We start from the raw sequence: 21,723 nt of genomic DNA on the forward strand, positions 1-21,723 counted from the left end.
CGTAAATAATTTGCAGCCTAATTCTGTGAAGCCGGTTTCAGAATGATTGGCCTTTTACCGCTCCAGTTGAAGTTCCCATGATGTTTTGAGGTTCATTTTGGAGGTTGCTTTCAGGAAGGGATTCTATCTTTTAACACCTCCAAACATTTTGCTACAGAGGTCGTGTCTAATAATTTGTTCTGAAGCTTGATAAACTGTAATTTTAGGGTCTTGTTTTCCTCCCTCACAATCCTCCTCATTCAGTGTTTTTATTCTCACACAATATTAACTACAGGTCAGTACTCTCCTCATGGGGGGGGTGGGTAGCTTAGTGATTAAGGTGATGGACCACTGCTCAGAAGGTTGTGACCGGTTCCACCAAGCTGCTGGGCCCTTGAGCAAGTCCCTGAACCCTCAACTGTCTAAAAAAATGTAAGTGTCTCTGTATTAGGGTGCCTGCCAAATGCTGTAAATGTGTACAGTATTCGTTGTGGTGGTATGTTTCATCATGACTATGCTGGGATATGCATTGGACTACAGATCGGAAGGTTGTGAGTTCGAATCCCAGGTCCACCAAGCTGCCACTGATGGGCCCCTGAGCAAGGCCCTTAACCCTCAGTTGCTCAGTTGTATAAAGTCACTCTGGATGAGGGCGTCTGCCAAAAGCCAGAAATGTAAATGATCATATCAATTTTCCTAGATGTAAATAAGTGCCAGTGATATTTGCACTGAATTGTGTATCGATCAGTGGCTTAGTGACTTCAGGGTTTGGTGTTTGATTGTGCTGAGTTTGCATGGTTTCCTTCAGGTACTTTGGTTTCCTCCGCCAGTCCAAAGACGTGTGTTGTTGGGCTGACTTTCAACTCTAAATTGTTGGTAGTGTGTGAGATTGTGCCCTGTAATGGGTTGGCACCCTCCCCAGGAACAGACTCCAGACTTCCCATGACCCTGTGTTGGATAAGCAGTACTGAAATGAATGAATGGATGGATAGATGGATGGATGTGCACTGATCTTTGTCACAGAGACGTTTATGCACTACAACCCTACTATAATATCCCTCTGTTCATCTGCTCATCATTCTCAGTCCTTTGTTTTTCTTCATGAATTGCACTAATCCATTAAGCATGCACTTGGACTATAATTTCCCACTCTATTTCCTGATGACTTTCCCATAGCTCTAAATGCACTGCTGAAACACAGCCAGCTCTTTACTTCTTTGTTATTTCGCTCTAATAACAAAAAATTCCCCTTCAAAGTCATTTCAGTGTTTTTCTGTTTCCGGCTGCCGTCCAAAATCGAGTCAGACTAAATCCAGTGGGTATTTTACGAACACCACAGAACACTTTACTGCCAAACAGCATGTCATTCATTCAGTCATATCTCTTCATTTTGCTCAAGTTCACGAAGGGTTCCCAGTGTTTCTGGACTTGAGTAGACTGTAAGCAGTGGAGAAGGAGATAAGCAGCTCTATTAGTGAAGGAAACTGATTTGTAAAGCTCTTAAAAAGGAGAGCAGCCTTTAATTCTCACTTGATAGCAAATAACTTGATAATCATCGATTGGGATTTATGGCTCCATGTAGGACACGTCTGCTCATCTGAACTAGATACAATAGCAGATAACAGTGTGTGTGTGTGTGTGTGTGTGTGAGAGAGAGAGAGAGAGAGAGAGAGAGAGAGAGAAAGAGACACTGACGCTGCAGTCTTTAACTATTGATTGCGATTATCACAGCTGAAGTGTAATCACATTTTAATCTAAGTCGCTGAGTGGTTTCCCTTGAGTGGCCTGTGTAATCCTGGGTAATCGCTACTAGAAAGGTCTGTAATAGCTGATTTAATGCCTCTTAAATACATTCCCAGTACAGGTCAAAAGCTAGATGGAAGAACAGGGATGATACGCTTGTGCCAGAAGGTTGTGTCATCAGTTTAGTGTCATCATACTTATTTTTTTTACCCATCATACCTAAAGTTTTTTTTTTTTTTTAGAAATTTCCAATGTCTGTTCTGCCAGAAATCACAATAAAAACCCTGACAGGAATCTCCTCCCTTTTCCTCATCCTCCTACTCCAACTATTAACACCATATTAGTTAGTCTGCTATGCTGGGGTTGGGGGCGGAGCTTACTTCAGGGCCAGAACCGATGTAATTTTAGGATATTTTTATTGTATATTTATAGGATAATTTTAAATCCTTGATTAGATTTTTTTATGTGTAATTTGAAAATATTTCACAAACGTAATAAAAGTGTTGTGACGCGAGTATCGCTCACGCCGCTTCGTCACTTCTCCATTTCCCAGTGAGCTGTTTATTAATTTGACTGGGTTTTAATACGTACCTGAAGAGAGCAGAATGACAGCTTGTAGCAGCGCCACCTCCGAGTCATCCAGGTTGAAGGAGGACAGAGAAACCCCAAGATCAAAGATGGCATCGGAGACCACGCCCAGGCCGCCATTCTTTAGCTGGCCGCGAGTCACTGCCATCTCGCCGTTGAGCGTGAGCGTCTCGCTCTCGGCGTCATAACGCACGGCTGCACGCAGAGACATGATCTCCATACAGCAGCCTTTCAGCAGGATGATCTGATCTTCACAAGGCAGCTGGAGCACAAAACTGGCATTAGGGTCATGCCACACATTTACATCCACTAACCGTTACGCTTCATGTGTGCTTTTTATAAAGGATTAAATAAAATTAAACTAATAGGTTTGAAAATTTGGTCCCAGAAGCCGCTTGTGATAACAATTTAATACCTCATTTAATTTCATTAAAAATAATTCCTTATTTAATTTCAATTCCACTGTGAGAGTCTCACACATGCTAATATTTCAGAGATCAATCCCACACAACTAAACATAACTTCAATTCATGTAGCCTTCCCATTGTTATCTAAGACACCATTCATGAGCTGACAGTAAATTAATCAACTGATCATTTAAAAAAAATTGGAAAATAAAGCCTTTTGCATATCATTCTTCCTTGAAATACACCGATCAGGCATAACATTATGACCACTGACAGGTGCCGTGAATGACGCTGATGATCTCCTCGTCATGGCACCTGTTAGTGGGTGGGATATATTAGGCAGCAAGTGAACGTTTTGTCCTCAGAGTAGAAGCAGGAAAAATGGGCAAGTGTAAGGATTTGAGCGAGTTTGACCAAGGGCCATTTTGTGATGGCTAGATGACAGGATCAGAGCATCTCCAAAACTGCAGCTCTTGTGGGGTGTTCCCGGTCTGCAGCGGTCAGTATCTATCAAAAGTATTCTTTAAGTCCTGTAAGTTAAAAGGTGGGGCCCATGGAGACCCCACCTCACAGGATCTGCTGCTAACATCTTGGTGTCAGATACCACAGCACACCTTCAGGGATCTAGTGGAGTCCATGCCTCGACAGATCAGGGCTGTTTTGGCAGCAAAAGTGGGACCAACACAATATTAAGCAGGTGGTCATAATATTATGCCTGATCAGTGTATTCACTGATGTTAAATATTTAGCATGAACACAAACATTTGGTGAGTTTCAGCTCCAGTTTATTGAACTACTAGAGTGTCATTTTTCATAAAAAATTTTTTTCTTGAATTGTATAACCTCGACAAATGTAGATAGTAAAGCTTTATAGACTGCATCAGCTGTTAGGCCTTTATTACTGTAATAAATACTAAGAAGTAAAAAAAATTTAATAAACAGATAATCTAACAGTTATGGATGCACTGATAGTGATGACGATAAAAAAAAAAAGAAAAGAGAAATGAAAGCTAATGAAGAGTGTTCACAGAGACCACAATTAATGGCAACCAGAATAAACCAAACTGCTTCGTGTAGATTTCCAGAGGAAGAACTGCAGCAACTTCCTCTGATATCCGATGGCAACCCGATAAAACATCTTACTATCTTTAATAGAGTGTGAGGACGGCTGTAGTGAGCGTGGAGAACAGTATCAGCGAGCCTAGTCCTTTAAAATGACAACAGGGCAGTGTGTTTTGCATAAACACAAAGCTATTCAGATCTTAAGAGTGAAGCGAGTGTGCTGAGAAACTGTGCCGTTCACTTCTGTGATCTATACTCATGAGTCGAGGTGCAATATATGGCAGCTTGCGCTCATCTTACGTGGCCTAGTTATAATTAATAACGAATACAATAATGTGATCTGTTCAAGTGACAAGAATCAGTTGAAAACAATGTGATGAGTAAATGCTTGCTTTAAGTTTTAAGCCTCTGCTTAATTTTTTAAAATTATTATTATTTTTATTTTATTAATTTCTTTCTTCTTATTTTTTAAAAATATTTATTTATTTATTTATTTATTTATCCCCCCCCCACAGTACCTTACAGTTAAATAAATAAGTCATGAAGTGGACAGACAGATGCAAGAGCAGGGTTTTCAGCTTTTATTAAAACAAATTTAACAGAAAAAATAAAGCTACTACAAAAAAAACGCATTTTCGTATTAAACGAAACTCTCTCTTTATTAAAACGGCTTCCAAAAAAATTGCTTGTCCGCCCCGAAACGTCTGAAAACGTTTACATCACTATACTGCACACGTTTTTTTTTTTTTTGTTTACTGTTCATTGCACATTATTTTATCAGCCTGATTTATTAATATTAAATAGGCTATTAATTTTGGTATCAGTGTCAGAATCTGTAGTAATGAGAACCTTGCATTAAATAAATAAATAAATAAATAAATTAATAAATAAATAAATATCAGTGTATGGGATGTTTCATGATCAATTTCTCATGATTATTTAATTATTTTGAAATTATATGAGGCTGAATGGAGTAAGCAATTAAACAAGCAAGTCACTGAAAAATATTTTATTTAAAAAGAGTTTATTTGTTTAATTTACCTCTCTGGACCCGAACGTTGCTTTTACAACTCACCTCACAGAACATAGGCAGCTTTTTGGCGAAGTCCACCACTCGGGTGATGGCCGGGGTGATGATTTTTGTAAACTGACTGAAGGCTTCGATGTCCACCTTGCTGCCCTCCGGTGTGCTGACGATCGTCCCCTGACCTATGTCTTCAGCCTGAAATGACAGGAAATGGGAGGAGCATGGCGCTTAGCATAGCAACACATGACTGGTAGCTAATGCACCATTTCCACTTGGATATTTACCACATCAGACACATTAAATCCTCACTCCCTTCTAAATAGCATGAGAAAAGGACACAGAGTCACAAAGCACATTGCAAAAAAAAAACGAAACAAAACAAAAAAAGAGAGGTCTGAGGTGCCCAAGTTATTCAGAAGAAAAAGGAGGAGGAGGAGGAGGAGGAGAAGAAGAAGGAAACTTAAACGATAGGATGACCAGAGGAAGTGGGAGCAGAGCTGTTTCTTATAGATCTCTCTGTTCATAGTCGTGTCTTTGACTAGGGTTATTCACTGATAAAGTGGGGTGTGTTTTTATTCTTGCTAAATTTCCTTTATGCCCTTCTGACCAGGAATAACGTGTAAGATGAAGCAGATTGAGGAAAGAGCAGACAGGGGTGCTGAGTACAGCGCAAAAAACCCAGCCTTTCTTTCTCTTTTGGCCTTGTGTTACTTTACCCCCCCCCCCCCCCCGTTCCATCGTTGCGCTCAATACAGCTATCCCTTAAGCTTTCCTCTCCTGTGTACACCCTCAGTCTGACACAGCGAGCAACAGCACTACACAAACATGGCAAAACAGATGCTTCAAGCATTTAGCACATCGATCTATTCACAAAAATAAAAATGAAATAAACAAAACAAACAAAACAAAACAAAAAAAAGACAGAATGGAAGCAGCCGACAATTTCATAGAGCGCCTTTCTGGGTAAATCAAAAATAAAAATCACAACAGCTCAAATGTATTTGGTCTATTGGTTCTTACCTTGGTTTCCTTCACCCCCACTGCACTCTGGTCAGAAGTATAGAATAAATTACAAGTTATTTCATTAAGTAGCATTGCTTCCTCGACCTGTTGGGCAATCAACAGGGATCGTGAAGTTTCAATGAAGAACCCGAGTCAAGCCAACTAAAAGAAAAACAAGTTGAAACTGAGGACAGATGAGACAGTGCAGACAGAAACAAAGTGAGGTCATGAGATTGCGTGGTGTTTCCATGGAGTTTAAGATGTTAAGCGCCGTAATCGGATACACGCTAACCAAATAAGGAGCGATAATCTCGGCTGAGATCGACCCATTTCAGATATCCACCTTATTCTTCAAGCCGGTTTTTGTTAAGCATGAGACGTGCATGCCCTATTCTCTCTGCAGTTCTGTTTTATTGAAATAATGTCGGGAAAATAATGTCTAAAATTTGAAAGCACATGGATTTTGTTAGTAGATCTGACATGGAAACCCACAGCAAAGTCCTGAGACAGACATCAATCTGTAGAGGACAGTTAGAATTCAAAGAAAACACAGGAAAAGCAAATTGGTTAGAGACCAAAAAACATGAGGACAAGAGGAAACGGAAAATTAGAGGGAGGCAGGGAAAAAAAGAATTGAGCACTTCAGCAGATTGATTTGGTTAAACTGAGTTTGAGTTTGAGATAAGGCAAAAGAAGCAGATAAAACTGTAAAAAGATGTTCCATTAAAGTTAGTGCTGCTGCCTTTGTGGAACAGTCTCCAGCGTCCAGCTAACACACTCCCACTCTATAAGATACAAAAAACATGGGCATATTAATACAGGGAAAACAGTGAGGGGCATCATAACGGGGGATATGGAATTGGCAGCTGGGAACAGGGAGGGGACAAATGAGAAATGGGGGAACTGAGAAGAGGGGTCAGGATGGTGGGAAATGGGAAGAATGAACTGAAAAGTATAGCCTGGCAGGTGGGAAATGGGAAGAAAGGTCTGGCTGGTGGGAAATGGAAGGAGGAGTCTGGAAGGTGGGAAATTGGAAGGGGGTCTGGCTGCTAGGGGATTTGGAAAAGAGAAATCTACAAGGTATTAAATGGGAATAGAGGTCTGGCTGGTGGGAAATGAAAAGAAAGGTCTGGCTGGTGGGAAATGGGAAGAGCGGTCTGCAAGGTGGGAAATGGGAAAGAGGGGCCTGGATGGTGCAAAATGGGACAGGTCTGGATGACTGGAACTGGGAAAAAGGGGTCTGGAGGGTAGAACATGGGGAGAGTCTGTGTGGTGGTAAATGGGAAGAGGAGTCTGGATGGGCAATGGGAAGAGGAGTCTGGATGGGCAACGGGAAGAGGAGTCTGGATGGGCAACGGGAAGAGGAGTCTGGATGGGCAATGGGAAGAGGAGTCTGGATGGGCAATGGGAAGAGGAGTCTGGATGGGCAATGGGAAGAGGAGTCTGGATGGGCAACGGGAAGAGGAGTCTGGATGGGCAACGGGAAGAGGAGTCTGGATGGGCAATGGGAAGAGGAGTCTGGACGGGCAATGGGAAAGAGGGGTCTGGCTAGTTGGAATTGGGAAACAGTGCTGTGGCTTGAGGGAAATGGGAAGAGGAGTCTAGCAGGTGGGAAATGGGAACAGGGATCCAGGAGGTGGTAAACGGGAAGACGGGTCTGGAAGGTGGGAAGTGGGAAGAGAGGTCTGGAAGGTGGGAGTTTGGAAGAAGGGTCTGTCTAGTTGGAAATAATCAAATGGGAAAATCAAATGGAATGCAGAAAAACATTTGTTAGGGATTGTGATGTAGGAAATGGAATGTAGAACAGGGAGTCAGGAAATGAAGATCTGGCAAAACTTGGGCTGGTGTATGAACAGGGACAACTTGTTTCCAACAAGAGATGGTTGGAAGTTGCCAGTAGTAGGCAACTGGTAAAATTTGGGATGAAACATACGGACTGGCTGGTTGACCAAACAAAACACAAAACACGACTATGGCGCTGATTTGGGGGAGGAGGGGAATTCTCACCAGGAATTTGCGCTTCTGTTTCCAGTGGTTGCCCTGGGCGTTGGTGGACATGTGGGCCTCCGTGACTATGCGGATCAGCTCCCATTCTTCCTGCGTCGGCTCCGGTCGCTCCCACACCATCTTCTGCATCTCCTCACGCTTCCGCCGCTCACGGTTCTCCTCGATGAGCTTCCGTTTAGCCAGACGCTTGCTGTCATCCAGCACCACTGGAGGAAGGGAAATGTGGTTTGATTATTTTTTAAACAAATTTTAAAAGGACAAGGTTAAAGAAAAGTTGACCTCTTGAAAAGTTCAAGGATTGATGCGTGACTAAACAAAAACTGTCTGTTCTATCAAACACACTGATCAGGCATAACATTATGACCACCTGCCTAATATTGTGTTGGTCCCCCTTTTGCTGCTCTGGCCCATCATGCACTGTGTGTTCTGACACCTTTCTATCAGAACCAGCATTAACTTCTTCAGCAGTTTGAGCAACAGTAGCTCGTCTGTTGGATCGGATCACACGGTCCAGCCTTCACTCCCCACGCGAATCAATGAGCCTTGGCCACCCATGACCCTGTCGCCGGTTCACCACTGTTCCTTTCTTGGACCACTTTTTATAGATACTGACCACTGCAGACCGGGAACACCCCACAAGAGCTGCAGTTTTGGAGATGCTCTGATCCAGTGGTCTAGCCATCACAATTTGACCCTTCATCAAACTCGCTCAAATCCTTACACTTGTCCATTTTTCCTGCTTCTAACACGTCAACCACATTTTACCGTGGTCCAAGACCAACACTGCCATGGTGATGTACTCTATATGAATTCACTCCATCTATTATGTGAAAAAGAATTCTTCTTTGTATCTCACCAGTTGCAGATTATTATATTACGCACATGGCCTTCAATTAAGCAGCACAAACGGATGGGAATTTGACTTTGACTAATTGTATATCCATGTCCGAATGTGAGAGACTCCACTATGTCTTTCTGTGCCATTCCAAACTTGATGCAAATTCTTTAATAATCATCTCCATGCTTCAGTTGCTGTTGCCAGAAATGACATTTGTTGCTGCAGTATATTAATTTGTGGTCAGATGTTATTAAAAAATGAAAAAGTTATCTCAGAGGTTCAGCTGCTTCCAACTCTACTTAAGAAACAACAGCGACGAAGAATAAACGTTGATGCTCTAAACTACAGCTGATAGCTGCACGTAAATAACACTACTGCAAATTACCACAGGTTCATTAATTCATTTGATGAGCTATTTTTATTTTTTTTGGCTGCTAATTTTATGTTCTGTTTTCAGCCACCCGGAATCTCGAGCTTCCACGTCTTTAAAATATTCAAAGGTTGTTATATATTTTACTATATGTACATTTCATGCAGGTCTGTTGCATTGAATACTATATAAACACACAGAGCACACTCACAGTCGGTCGCCATTCCAACAGCGATGCATTTCTTGAAGCGGCATTCCTGGCACTGGTTCCGCGTGACTTTGTCGATTACACATTTCCCCTCGTATTTACATGCATAGGTCGGGTTCAGGTTCTTCTGGATCGTACGCCTGAAAAAACCCTGGAGGAAGGGAGAAGATAAATATTATTACGTGTTGTGGCTGTATTTCTTAAAAGCTGTGAATAAAGAGTCACACAGCAAACTGTCTGATAAATATGCAGGATGACGTGACCAGTCTAGAGGTGATTTTAGATAATACACCGATCAGGCATAACATTATAACCACCTGCCTAATATTGTGTTGGTCGCCCTTTTGCTGCCAAAACAGCCCTGACCTGTCGAGGCATGGACTCAGCTAGATCCCTGAAGGTGTGCTGTGCCATGTGGCACCAAGATGGTAGCCTCAAATGTTAAAGGATACTTACAGGACTTCAAGGACACTTTTGATAGACACTGACCACTGCAGACCGGGAACACCCCACAAGAGCTGCAGTTTTGGAGATGCTCTGATCCAGTGGTCTAGCCATCACAATTTGGCCCTTCGTCAAACTCGCTCAAATCCTTACACTTGTCCATTTTTCCTGCTTCTAACATCAACTTTGAGGACAAAATGTTCACTTGCTGCCTAATATATCCCACCCACTAACAGGTGCCATGATGAGGAGATCAGTCTTATTCACGTCACCTGTCAGTGGTCATAATGTTATGCCTGATGGGTGTATATCAAGCTGTGTTTATGAAGATGGTTATTTTTCTTTAACAACAGTGCTGCAAGGCTGCATTCATATCAATGCGTTTGGTTTTAATATGTTAATCCTGCAGTACAATGTCAGACTTGACTTGTATATCGGACAATTCATATAAACAAATTAAACGTGTGTTATTATTGATATGGTGAAGGTCTTGAATTCTTAAGGATACAGGATTGTTTTGGTAGCGTGACAAATGCTGTTATTTTCACTCCAAGAGAAAGGCTGTAGTTATAGAACTACACTTCTTAGCTGCTATACCAGGAACAGTGCTGATAGTGATGACAGGATCTTGTTTCTTAGACATTCCACAATGTTAAATGTGGATAAAAAAATCATATCGTTCATCAATAAAGACAAAAAAAAATGTTCTGAGCTGGTGAGGTGTGAGAAAAATAAAGCACTTCAGTACACAGTGCTGATTGTTACCTTGCAGCCCTCACAGGTGATGCACCGGTAATGGTAACCTGTCGCTTTGTCTCCACACACTACACAAAGTTCGTCCTTGTCCAGGTAACTTGGTATGTACCCTGTGAAGGACACACAAATAGCAAACATCTACATTAGGAAAAATTAAATTCTTACATGTAGCACTGCAATAAAGCAGTATGTATTAATGTTAAAATAATTCACACAGTTCAATCAGTTTTGTTATTGCTTTTTTACTTTTATTTTATTTTTTCCCTTTTTTTTTTGTAAAGAAAAGAATTAAATATTGGATTTAAATCTAAATATGAAAATGCAATAAATAAATAAATAAATAAATAAATAAATACAGATCCAGAAATTAAAAAATCGCCTAAAAGTAACGTAAAAACACAGTCTTACCTAAAAAAAAAACTAAACTAAAACAACTAAGGTTCTGGAAACTACTAATTCCAATTCAAGTACCACGTAAATTACAGATCAATAGCAAGCCAAGCTAAATCCCCATCGCTCATGCGGTGCGTGTTCCAGAGGCAAGACTTCCCAAGAGCTCCAGAACATGAATCAATAAAGTTTATGATCAATAAGAGCGCATAAGGTCATTGTCCCAGTAAGACCAGGCCATCTGCCTCCTCTACATGTACCCCAACTGGCATACTGGGAAATCAATACACTAAACAATACATACAATACAAACCGTACAAAAATATCGATATCTAACAACATGTCCAACACAAATATAAACAGGTATACGCTGTACGATGGCTCTAATAGTGCTTTTAGACCTTGATTACAGGCCAATAAATCTCAGCTGGAGAAGCAAAATCATTGGTTTTTCTCCCCACACTGACCGCCATCACTCTAACTGGCACAGAATTACTTTTAATGAATGATTTTTTTTGTTTGCACAAGCATCGAGTGTGTACATATGTATAATAAAATCATTAAAAAACAGAATAAAAATAACACAAACAAACCTTTTAGGGGGTCACAGTGTTTCACATGTGTAGAATTATATATATAATTATATAATTATATAATAATAATAATAATAATAATAATAATAATAATAATAATAATAATAATAATAATAATAATAATAAATTAATTCAATAAGAGGTTTAACCATGCCAAATCCCCATAAATTAAACAAACAAATAAATAACAGAACAAACATTACAGCAGCACAGGGTGAAAAACAGGAGCCTGTTGCTTAGAACAGTTTAAGAAAACAGCATTTCTACAGTGTTAAAGTTCTAATTATTTGTTTTTCTAACAAAGTAAGTAAAGTATTTTTAAAACCTTTGCAGTGACATCCTTTTTTATTTAGTTTTGCAGTTATCACAGTACAAATGTTTTAACCTCTCCCCACTAACACATGTATGCATCACAATCCACAAGCGCTTCCTCAGTACCTTTCTTATGCGGCCCCTGAATCCACTGCATCTGAGAAAAGTCAGGCCTGCTATCAGAGAAGTAATCAGGCTGCTGGTAGTGGCTAAGGGGTACCTCCATGGTGCAGAACTCGCTCTTAAACGCCGGGTTGTTGCCTGGATAAGTGCCGGGGTACATGGCCGGGTACGGCTGTCCGGGCGGCCAGGACTGCTCCACGCAAGGAGGGTTGTGGTGTAGCGGCTGAGACTCGCAATGACCAAAAGAAGATCCGTCTCCACCGTACATACAATATTCACCTCCACCCGGGACCGTGTAGCCTCCGGCCATGCCATGTGGCATCTCGTACATATCCGGCATACAGTAATTCATCACTACGCTCTTTAAGGCACAACAACAACAACAAGAGCTGCGTAGTTATTACCACAGAAAGCTCATAAGTTCTAAGGTTTGAGAAACGGATCACGGATCGAAGCGTATGGTCATTAGTGCTTAACTAATCAATGGGAAAGTCCGGCAAAAAGTTTCGAAAAGGACTACTGCTTAAAATAATTACATTAATTGTTCTGAGCTTCAACAGATACAAAACTGTTGGATATGTATGAGCAAAAAAGTCGGACCTGAGCCAATGGTGTGAAAAATACCCAGAGGACAAGTGGCTTTATATATGACGGATGACCCACCCCACCCACCCACCCCTCGTTCCGGCCAGGTTGGTAGGCAGATTTATGACAATGTGTTCTTCTAATCTGACGCTGGACAAATCCTGGAACCGGAGCTTGCTCAGATTAGAGCCGAGCGTAATGTTCTTCACCTACATCTCGACCGAGCTATCGATAAAAAGGATGAGCGTTTTATTATCTGTATTAATAACCGTAACAAACAAAGTCCTACAAAGGCTTACAGTCAATCCTCCTGAAAGCCAAAGCGCTTAGTTACCCTCAGTGATCTCATATGATGTGAAGCTGCGTTAATCTGTAATGATGTGGTAACTGATAGCAATAAATGGTTCTGAGGAGATGTTTCTGACAACCTGTTATTGCTGTTTTAAATGTCAGCTTATCACTGATTCTGACAAGAAGCTCAGTCTTTAATCAAAATGCTGAATATAGCAAGAGTTTTACAGTTCAGCGGCTTGTGTGTTCGTTCGATAACACGGACAGGAAGCGCGAATATCACTGATAACTTGCTGTACTGACGGCGGAAACTGAAATATTTCACTGGGAGTTTGTCTTGAAATATTTCCATAAAGTTTCACTGATTAATTAATATATAATATAATATAAAATAATAAGAAAATATAAATAAAAATTCCTAGTCTAGCGATACTCTTACGAAAAAACGATGCAAGTGTATTTAGTAAAAAATAAAACACGACAAATTGTTGTACAGTGATTTTATTCGCTTTGTATTCTATACTGCAGATTTCAATAATGCACAATTCTGTATTTAAATATAATTCTGAAAGAAAAGGAAAACATTCCCAGATTCCCATTCCCAGTTCCTTCATCCTTGAAAGGAATCCATTTCAAGGCAATCCATTGGGTTCAATAACATCAACGAAAAACAAGCCAACAAACAAACCCAAAAAGCCCACCACCGGGAAAAAAACAAACAAAAAAACAGCTCATAGACGCAGACAGTCACGGCTAAGACAATTAAGTGCTAAGCATGGAACAGCTGTTTACAGCAGGGGCCTCTGAGGCAAATCTGCTCCTGATCACAAGCTTAACTCAAGTCTAACTTTTTGATGAGGTGATGTCCTCACATGTACGGGTTATTTCTAAAAGTACTTCAACCGATAAACAACTTTAATTCGACAGACGCTACACAACAGCCTCTTCAGTTGGTCCTCGTTAAACGCCTGTAGCCTTCGTTAAATACGGTCAGGATTTGAAGGGAGACTTGTGTACAAAGTTCAACAAATACATGTACGTTAACTTGGATCAAATGAGAGGTGGTCTTAAAGTGTGGCTCACAATTCGCACAACTCCTAGACAAATCAGTGAAACGCAGCAATTCCAGAGAGCTGAAAGTGTAATAACTGTTGTAATAAAGTGCAAAGTGTAATAAATAAACTTAATAGCAAACGACGGACGGAAAAATAATCTTGCTCATTCCAACCAGCCTTCTGGATAACTGAATTATTTCATTACTTTAATTCAGCGATGTTTTATAGAGATGAAAATCTAATGTTAGATGGACTAAAAAAAATTTCAATGCTCAGTACACAGAACATATTCTTACCTTCGTATTCATTACCTCTTCTTATATATTGACAAAAAGTCTTGCACAAAAAATGTTCACAGAGGAGTCCTCTCTATCCGTACTCAGAGGAGTCTGGCTCGGATCCTTTTCCTATATCGATCGCGCTCAAAAAGCATCCCGAAGGTTAAACAATTCATCCTTGTAACTCGAACAAGCAACTGAATAGTCCCCACAGCACTGTAGGTAAGATGAGAGCTGTGTGCTCGCTTCAGGGTAGTGGACCTACATGTGAGCTTTTCCACCCATTTATTCCCTCTTTAATCGATCACTTAAGGTCTCAGGGGTTCAACGCTGGTCATGTACAATTTTCAGATAGCAGGCCCTCACAGCGTTGGGGATAGGGCCTGGTTTGACATGGCTTCTTTAGCCAGATGTCCCCGGCGACATGATGTCACCTGAAAAGAACATGCTGCCTGGGCCACTGTGCATTCAAGGCCTAAGGGTGAGTCGAGGGAAAGCAAACAAAACATGAGCTCGTCCCGGAGAGTCTCCAAAACCCCAGTTGGTCATAATTAGAGACAGATTAGACTCTCAAAGGAATAGTCAACATAAGGAGCGACTCATTCGGTCAACAACTCAGTGAGTGTCAGTGTCAATCGCGTGTCAGCTGAAAGAGGCTTTTGGTATTGATCAGTAGGGTGGGATTATTAATCACCTTACAGAAGCATAATTGTATGTGCAGTCTTCTGGCACAAAATATATATAATTTAATCTGCTTAGTATGCAGCAGAAAAACTGAAACCTGGTCCAGCAAACTAATATCAGGGTCTATGGGAACCATGGTTCAGTGTGTTATTAATGAGAACGCATTGATGTGATGCATGGATGTGCATCAAAATGATGTGAAAGGCGACTACTGGATCCTCGTCTCCTGCCCATTCCCATTTGGAGAAATTTCAACAGAACAATCAAGCAGAATAATAAATGAATATCATGACAGCATGACTCAAAAATAACGCCCACAGAAGCGTTATTGACATGTAAAACAACAGACATGGAATTGTCTGGAATATAATGGATCTAAAAGTATGTCATAACATCAGAAATTATTATTGACCTTATACTATGGACTCTGGATGTCAACACGGACATGTAATTAACTGTTAGTTACACTATTTTTCTCTATTATTTTCTGTAATAAAAATACACCTGCATGACCTGCAGAGGAAAAATAAAAACCTTGTGGCTTTTAAAACGAACATACCGCAAAATTCCTCTCCAGTCAATGAATTCTGTACAAAGTTTGTGACATGAATCCAACTGAATATCTTTAGAAATAGCATTTTTACATGCTAGGAGTATTTCTGCTCATTTCCAGCTCTTCTTATTCACAACTGTCTCTAGAATTTATACAGAATGGTCCAAGAACATCCACTGAGCTGTAGTACTCATGGTAGAAATGCCTCACTGATGAAGATAACAACCAGAGCTGGATTTGAGTTGACAGGAACTCACAGCCGTGATGAGCAGAAAAGCATCTCAGAAAGCTCACCATGCCTAACCTTGTGGATGATGGGATACAAAAATGGAAGAGCACACCAAGAACAGGAATCTGAGAGTATTATGGGCAGAAGATTTCCAAAACTGAAGATTTTCTAAACTGTATGCCATTGCATAATATGCCAGTCTGAAGCTGAACATGCTTTTTTATCCCTCTTGATAGCACATATTTGAATGACTCACAAATTTCCAGAAGACCAACACAACCAGTACCACATATGATCACAACAAATGGTGAGGCAGATTTGGTGTGAGTCAGACCCCAGCTGGCTTATAAATCAGAATCTAGTAAAGTCATTTAACAACGAAGAACAGCATCTTTTGCTCTTTTTATTATAGTTCGTGTCTTAAAGAAGACAGTTGTAATGTGTAAACATGTTCCTGCTTATTGTTTCCTACAAAGCGTCCCCCATCCCCACACCATGGTCAAAAACAACTTAGGACAATAGAGACCATACTGTTGGTGAATCAGGGCTTAAGTTGGATTACATCGCATGTAATAGTTACACCTCAGTGATGCAATAACTGAGTTGGGGCTTCGAGAAGAAGAATAGGTAACAGATTTGTTCAACAACAAAAGATCTGACCTGTAGAGGCTTAACAGGCACTAAGCAAAAAATTAAAACATATTTTTTATTTTTAATTTGATGATGGTGAAAACGAATCAGTAACAAGTCACGTTACTAAATAGCAGGTACATAAATTTATAGTTGCTGCTTTAAATTTGGCCGTAACATGGGGACAGACTTCATATTAGGAAAAGGAAGCAAGACAAAACAGACAGCAAACAGAAACAGAGGTAGTGACATCATCTGTCCTCTGAAACAGAGGTAGTAACATCATTTATTCTTTGAAACAGGGGTAGTGACATCATCTGTCCTCTGAAACAGAGGTACTGACACCATCTGTCCTCTGAAACAGGGGTAGTGACATCATCTATTCTTTGAAACAGAGGTGGTGACATCATTTATTCGTTGAAACAGGGGTAGTGACATCATCTGTCCTCTGAAAGGGGGGTAGTGACATCATCGATTCTTTAAAACAGAGGTAGTGACATCATCTGTCTTCTGAAAGGGGGGTAGTGACATCATCGATTCTTTAAAACAGAGGTAGTGACATCATCCGTTCCTCTGAAACAGAGGTAGTGACATCATCTGTCCTCTGAAACAGAGGTAGTGACATCATCGATTCTTTAAAACAGAGGTAGTGACATCATCTATTCTTTGAAGCAGAGGCTGTGACATGATGTCCTCTGAAAGAGAGGTAGTGACATAATCTATTCTTTGAAACAGAGGTAGTGACATCATCCATGCTCTGAAACAGAGGCAGTGACATCATCTATTCTTTGAAACAGAGGCAGTGACATCATCTATTCTTTGAAACAGAGGTAGTGACATCATCCGTCCTTGAAACAGAGGTAGTGACATCATCTATTCTTTGAAACAGAGGTAGTGACATCATTTGTCCTCTGAAAGAGAGGTAATGACATAAGCTATTTTTTGAAACAGAGGCAGTGACATCATCTGTCTTCTGAAACAGAGGCAGTGACATCATCTGTCCTCTGAAACAGAAGTAGTGACATCATCTATTCTTTGAAACAGAGGTAGTGACATCATCCACTGTACCAATATCATGGATGTTAAACCACAGCAGTGTTGAATCCTCTAATCTGATTGGTCAGAAGGTGTTGATTAATTATTCTGACAATAGTTTTGGCTGTACTTGAAACCATATATTAATATTAATGCGCTCCTTTTGATATGGTTTCTATAGCAACAGCTAGTTTACAGGGACTTGTATAGCAGATACTCCACATAACCAAATGGAAAACCAATAACATTATTTTTCTGAGGCAAAAATTGCTGGTGAGGGAAAGACTGCTAGTTTAAAGCTGCCATAATCAGGAACTAACTTATGTCACAGATGTTCCAGAAGAAAAGCATGGTTATTGTTGATGTTGAACATTAAATGTAAATACAAATGGATAAAAAGTCTTCTTCTTTCGTCTTTTCCCTTCAGGGGTCGCCACAGCGAATCATCTCTCTCCACCTATCCCTATCTTCTGCATCCTCAACACACCCACTAGCTTCATATCCTCATTTATTACATCCATATATCTCCTCTTTGGCCTTCCTCTTTGCCTCCTGCCTGGCAGCTTCATGTCCAACATTCTCCTACCAATATACTCACTCTCCCTCCTCTGAACATGTCCAAACCATCTTAATCTGGCCTCCCTAACTTCGTCCCCCAAATGTCCAACATGAGCTGTCCCTTTGATATGTAGCTCCTCATTGACTATTTTTCAGGAAGAGCAAATGCTTTTTCCTTTTTTTTTCTCCTTAACACATCAGATCCCTGGTACTATCTTAAGTAACATGCTACCAAACTACTACATTATTTTCCTGCACTGAATTTTCTTCTTTTAATGTTTTATTTCTTTTATTTTTCTTTCAGTAAAGAGCTCCAGACACGGACACTGTAGATACTTGAATTGTTTGCAGGCCCGTGTTAATGTGGTGTGCTATTGCATCTGGCTAGTGTTATCAGCTTGTAAAACAACGTCATAGCAATCTAGGATGTGCCTTTTTTGTGTCTCTGAGAGTATTTAATGCTCTCTAATTGCGAGTAATATGTTCCCTCGGGTCCGAGACGTAAAACGAGAGGAGTGGGGGATTACCAGGAATACAGGCGAGGATGCAAGTGCAAGTTTGAAATGTTTGTATTAATCAAAACGAGAAGGAGATTTAAGGTCAGGGTCGAGTCCACTGATGAACTCTCAGCCAGTAAAATATTCCTCTTTGGTTTGAACAATAAGGAGTGAGATAGAGCTCAGTGGTTAAGATGTTGGATCACAGCTTGGAAGGTTGTGAGTTGAAATCCAAACACTGCCACTGCTGGGTCCTTGAACAAGACCCTTAACCCTCAACTGCTCACTTGTGTTAATGAGATAAATATACATCGTTCTTGATAATGGCGTTTCCCAAATAACATAACCGTGGCACCTAGTTGGTGAAATGAACTTCCTCTACATGTCATGACATCTAAATCCTCCAAAAACACTTCTATCTAGCACTATGTATAAAACCAGTATCAATTTATTCGTTCACAGACAATTCAAAGGCACTTCTGTATATTACTATAAGGATAAGTGCGTCTGTGATAAGTGTATCTGAGATTTTTTAATGTTTTCCTGGTTCCCGTTTGAGTCTGGTTCCTCTTAAGGATTCTTCTCATGTCATCTCAAGGAGTTTTTTCTCACTACTGTTGCCTCGGGCTCACTTGATACATATAGAGAGAAGAGAGAGAACTGAGGGCATGAAGACTTTATTATCGCCACACATACATTACAGCACAGTGGAATTCTTTTCTTCGCATATTCCAGCTGAGGAAGTCGGGGTCAGATCGCAGGGGCAGCTATGATACAGCGCCCTCTGGAGCAGAGAGGGTTAAGGGCCCAACAGTGGAGCTTGGTGGTGCTTCGGCTTGAACCCTGATCCTCAACCCAGAGCCTTAACCACGTGTACCACTAAACTGCAATTATAAAATTAGAAATTTTTATAATTCTGTAAAGCTTCTTTCAGGCAATGTCCATGTTGAAAGCGCTATGCGAATAAAATTGATCTGAATTGAATATTCTGTATGGTTCAAGTTAGGGATAAACTAGAAAATCTGAAAAGAATTCCCATCTAAATAGAATTTATTTAACATTATTAAAAAATTAAGTCCATCAAACGAGATAAAAAACAAACACTTATAGATAACAATTCTTTAGGAAAAGCTGGATTGCTGTAATTCAATGGAAACGATTAAAAAGCTCCCAGAATGCTGTAAAATACGACACCAATTCGCTGTAAATTCATCATAGAGGATGTTATTGTCAGATTTTCCTACAAAACTGACAGCAATTGGTTGCAGTGTACTCCACTGTTTTTGTTATTTCCTCAAGGCCGTGTGTGTATATGATGATGTGCAGCACAGACAGTGAGAAATGTCAGTGTGTTGGACCGAAATCCTGAAACCTTCGACAGAACAGACGCTTCTCTGCTCTAAGTGCTAAAAGCTTAATGTAGAAGAAAACAAACGGTTTCTGTAGACTAACATGGCACTCAACTCTGCAACCTTGACAAAATAAACACGGTAATGGTGCGCTGTAAGAGGCGGACTTGTCAAGTCTAATAAAACGGGAGCATGTGGACGAAGGACGCCTGTGTCTCTACTGAGAGCAGATGGCAGTCATGTTTATAACCATCATGCTGATTCTCTCTGGAGCGTCAATACCAGAACGCTGTCATGATCCTATTCATCCCAGTTGCTTGCAGTCGCACACACTTCATTCTACTTCACGCTTAACACCGAATCGTGAGACCTAACGTTTTCTCACTAAATGCCGACCAAGAATGTGGCTGGTGTGATGATTGTCATGTGACTGTGACATCACACATCTATCTCAAGATGGCGGAGCTTACCGTGATGCTCCTAAATAGTTTCTACCCAAGTTCCATTGTAGAACTAAATTCTAGCTGATCAAACAATACTCACAACACTCAAAACTATTAGATGTGCAATAAACACTCTTCGTGGCAATAGATATGTATTCTTCAATTACTTATTTTAATTTACTTAATGTACATGTGTGCTCACTTTGGACTCGCCCTATTTTGCATATTTTGTTTACATTTACACTATATCTGTTTACAATTAGATCTGTTTACATTTACACTATATCTGTTTACATTTACACTATATCTGTTTACAGTTAGATCTGTTTACATTTACACTATATCTGTTTACAGTTAGATCTGTTTACATTTACACTATATCTGTTTACAATTAGATCTGTTTACATTTACACTATATCTGTTTACAGTTAGATCTGTTTACATTTACACTATATCTGTTTACAGTTAGATCTGTTTACATTTACACTATATTTGTTTACATTTACACTATATCTGTTTACATCTACACTAAATCTGTTTACATTTACACTATATCTGTTTACATCTACACAATACCTGTTTACATTTACACTATATCTGTTTACATCTACACTATATCTGTTTACATCTACACAATACCTGTTTACATCTACACTATATCTGTTTACATCTACACAATACCTGTTTACATCTACACTATATCTGTTTACATTTACACAATACCTGTTTACATCTACACTATATCTGTTTACATCTACACTATATCTGTTTACATCTACACTAAATCTGTTTACATCTACACTTATTCTGTTTACATCTACACTATATCTGTTTACATCTACACTAAATCTGTTTACATCTACACTTATTCTGTTTACATCTACACTATATCTGTTTACATCTACACTATATCTGTTTACATCTACACTATATCTGTTTACATCTACACTAAATCTGTTTACATCTACACTTATTCTGTTTACATCTACACTATATCTGTTTACATCTACACTATATCTGTTTACATTTACATTTATTCTGTTTACATCTACACTATATCTGTTTACATCTACACTATATCTGTTTACATCTACACTATATCTGTTTACATTTACATTTATTCTGTTTACATCTACACTATATCTGTTTACATCTACACTAAATCTGTTTACATCTACACTTATTCTGTTTACATCTACACTATATCTGTTTACATCTACACTTATTCTGTTTACATCTACACTATATCTGTTTACATCTACACTATATCTGTTTACATCTAAACTATATCTGTTTACATCTACACTAAATCTGTTTACATCTACACTTATTCTGTTTACATCTACACTATATCTGTTTACATCTACACTTATTCTGTTTACATCTACACTATATCTGTTTACATCTACACTATATCTGTTTACATTTACACAATACCTGTTTACATCTACACTATATCTGTTTACATTTACACTTATTCTGTTTACATCTACACTATATCTGTTTACATCTACACTAAATCTGTTTACATCTACACTTATTCTGTTTACATCTACACTATATCTGTTTACATCTACACTAAATCTGTTTACATCTACACTAAATCTGTTTACATCTACACTATATCTGTTTACATCTACACTATATCTGTTTACATCTACACTAAATCTGTTTACATCTACACTAT

General features: G+C 39.6%; 1 protein-coding gene across 3 annotated transcripts in view; it reads right to left on the minus strand.

Annotated features, from left to right (window-relative positions):
• thrb (thyroid hormone receptor beta) overlaps nt 1-21,723 on the minus strand; it is a 132,276-nt gene that overhangs the window by 5,239 nt on the left and 105,314 nt on the right. For 2 of the 3 annotated variants that reach the window (XM_058404559.1, XM_058404560.1), the window contains 6 exons: nt 10,441-10,541; nt 9,235-9,382; nt 7,816-8,021; nt 5,827-5,853; nt 4,855-5,001; nt 2,314-2,572 (listed from right to left, as the gene is read on the minus strand). In XM_058404559.1, the coding sequence (XP_058260542.1) occupies nt 2,314-2,572; nt 4,855-5,001; nt 5,827-5,853; nt 7,816-8,021; nt 9,235-9,382; nt 10,441-10,541 (888 nt within the window). The remainder of the gene's footprint in view (nt 1-2,313; nt 2,573-4,854; nt 5,002-5,826; nt 5,854-7,815; nt 8,022-9,234; nt 9,383-10,440; nt 10,542-21,723) is intronic. The other variant, XM_058404561.1, reaches the window with a different exon arrangement.

The sequence above is a fragment of the Hemibagrus wyckioides genome, linkage group LG12 (genome assembly GCF_019097595.1).
Source record: "Hemibagrus wyckioides isolate EC202008001 linkage group LG12, SWU_Hwy_1.0, whole genome shotgun sequence".
Lineage (NCBI taxonomy): Eukaryota > Metazoa > Chordata > Actinopteri > Siluriformes > Bagridae > Hemibagrus > Hemibagrus wyckioides.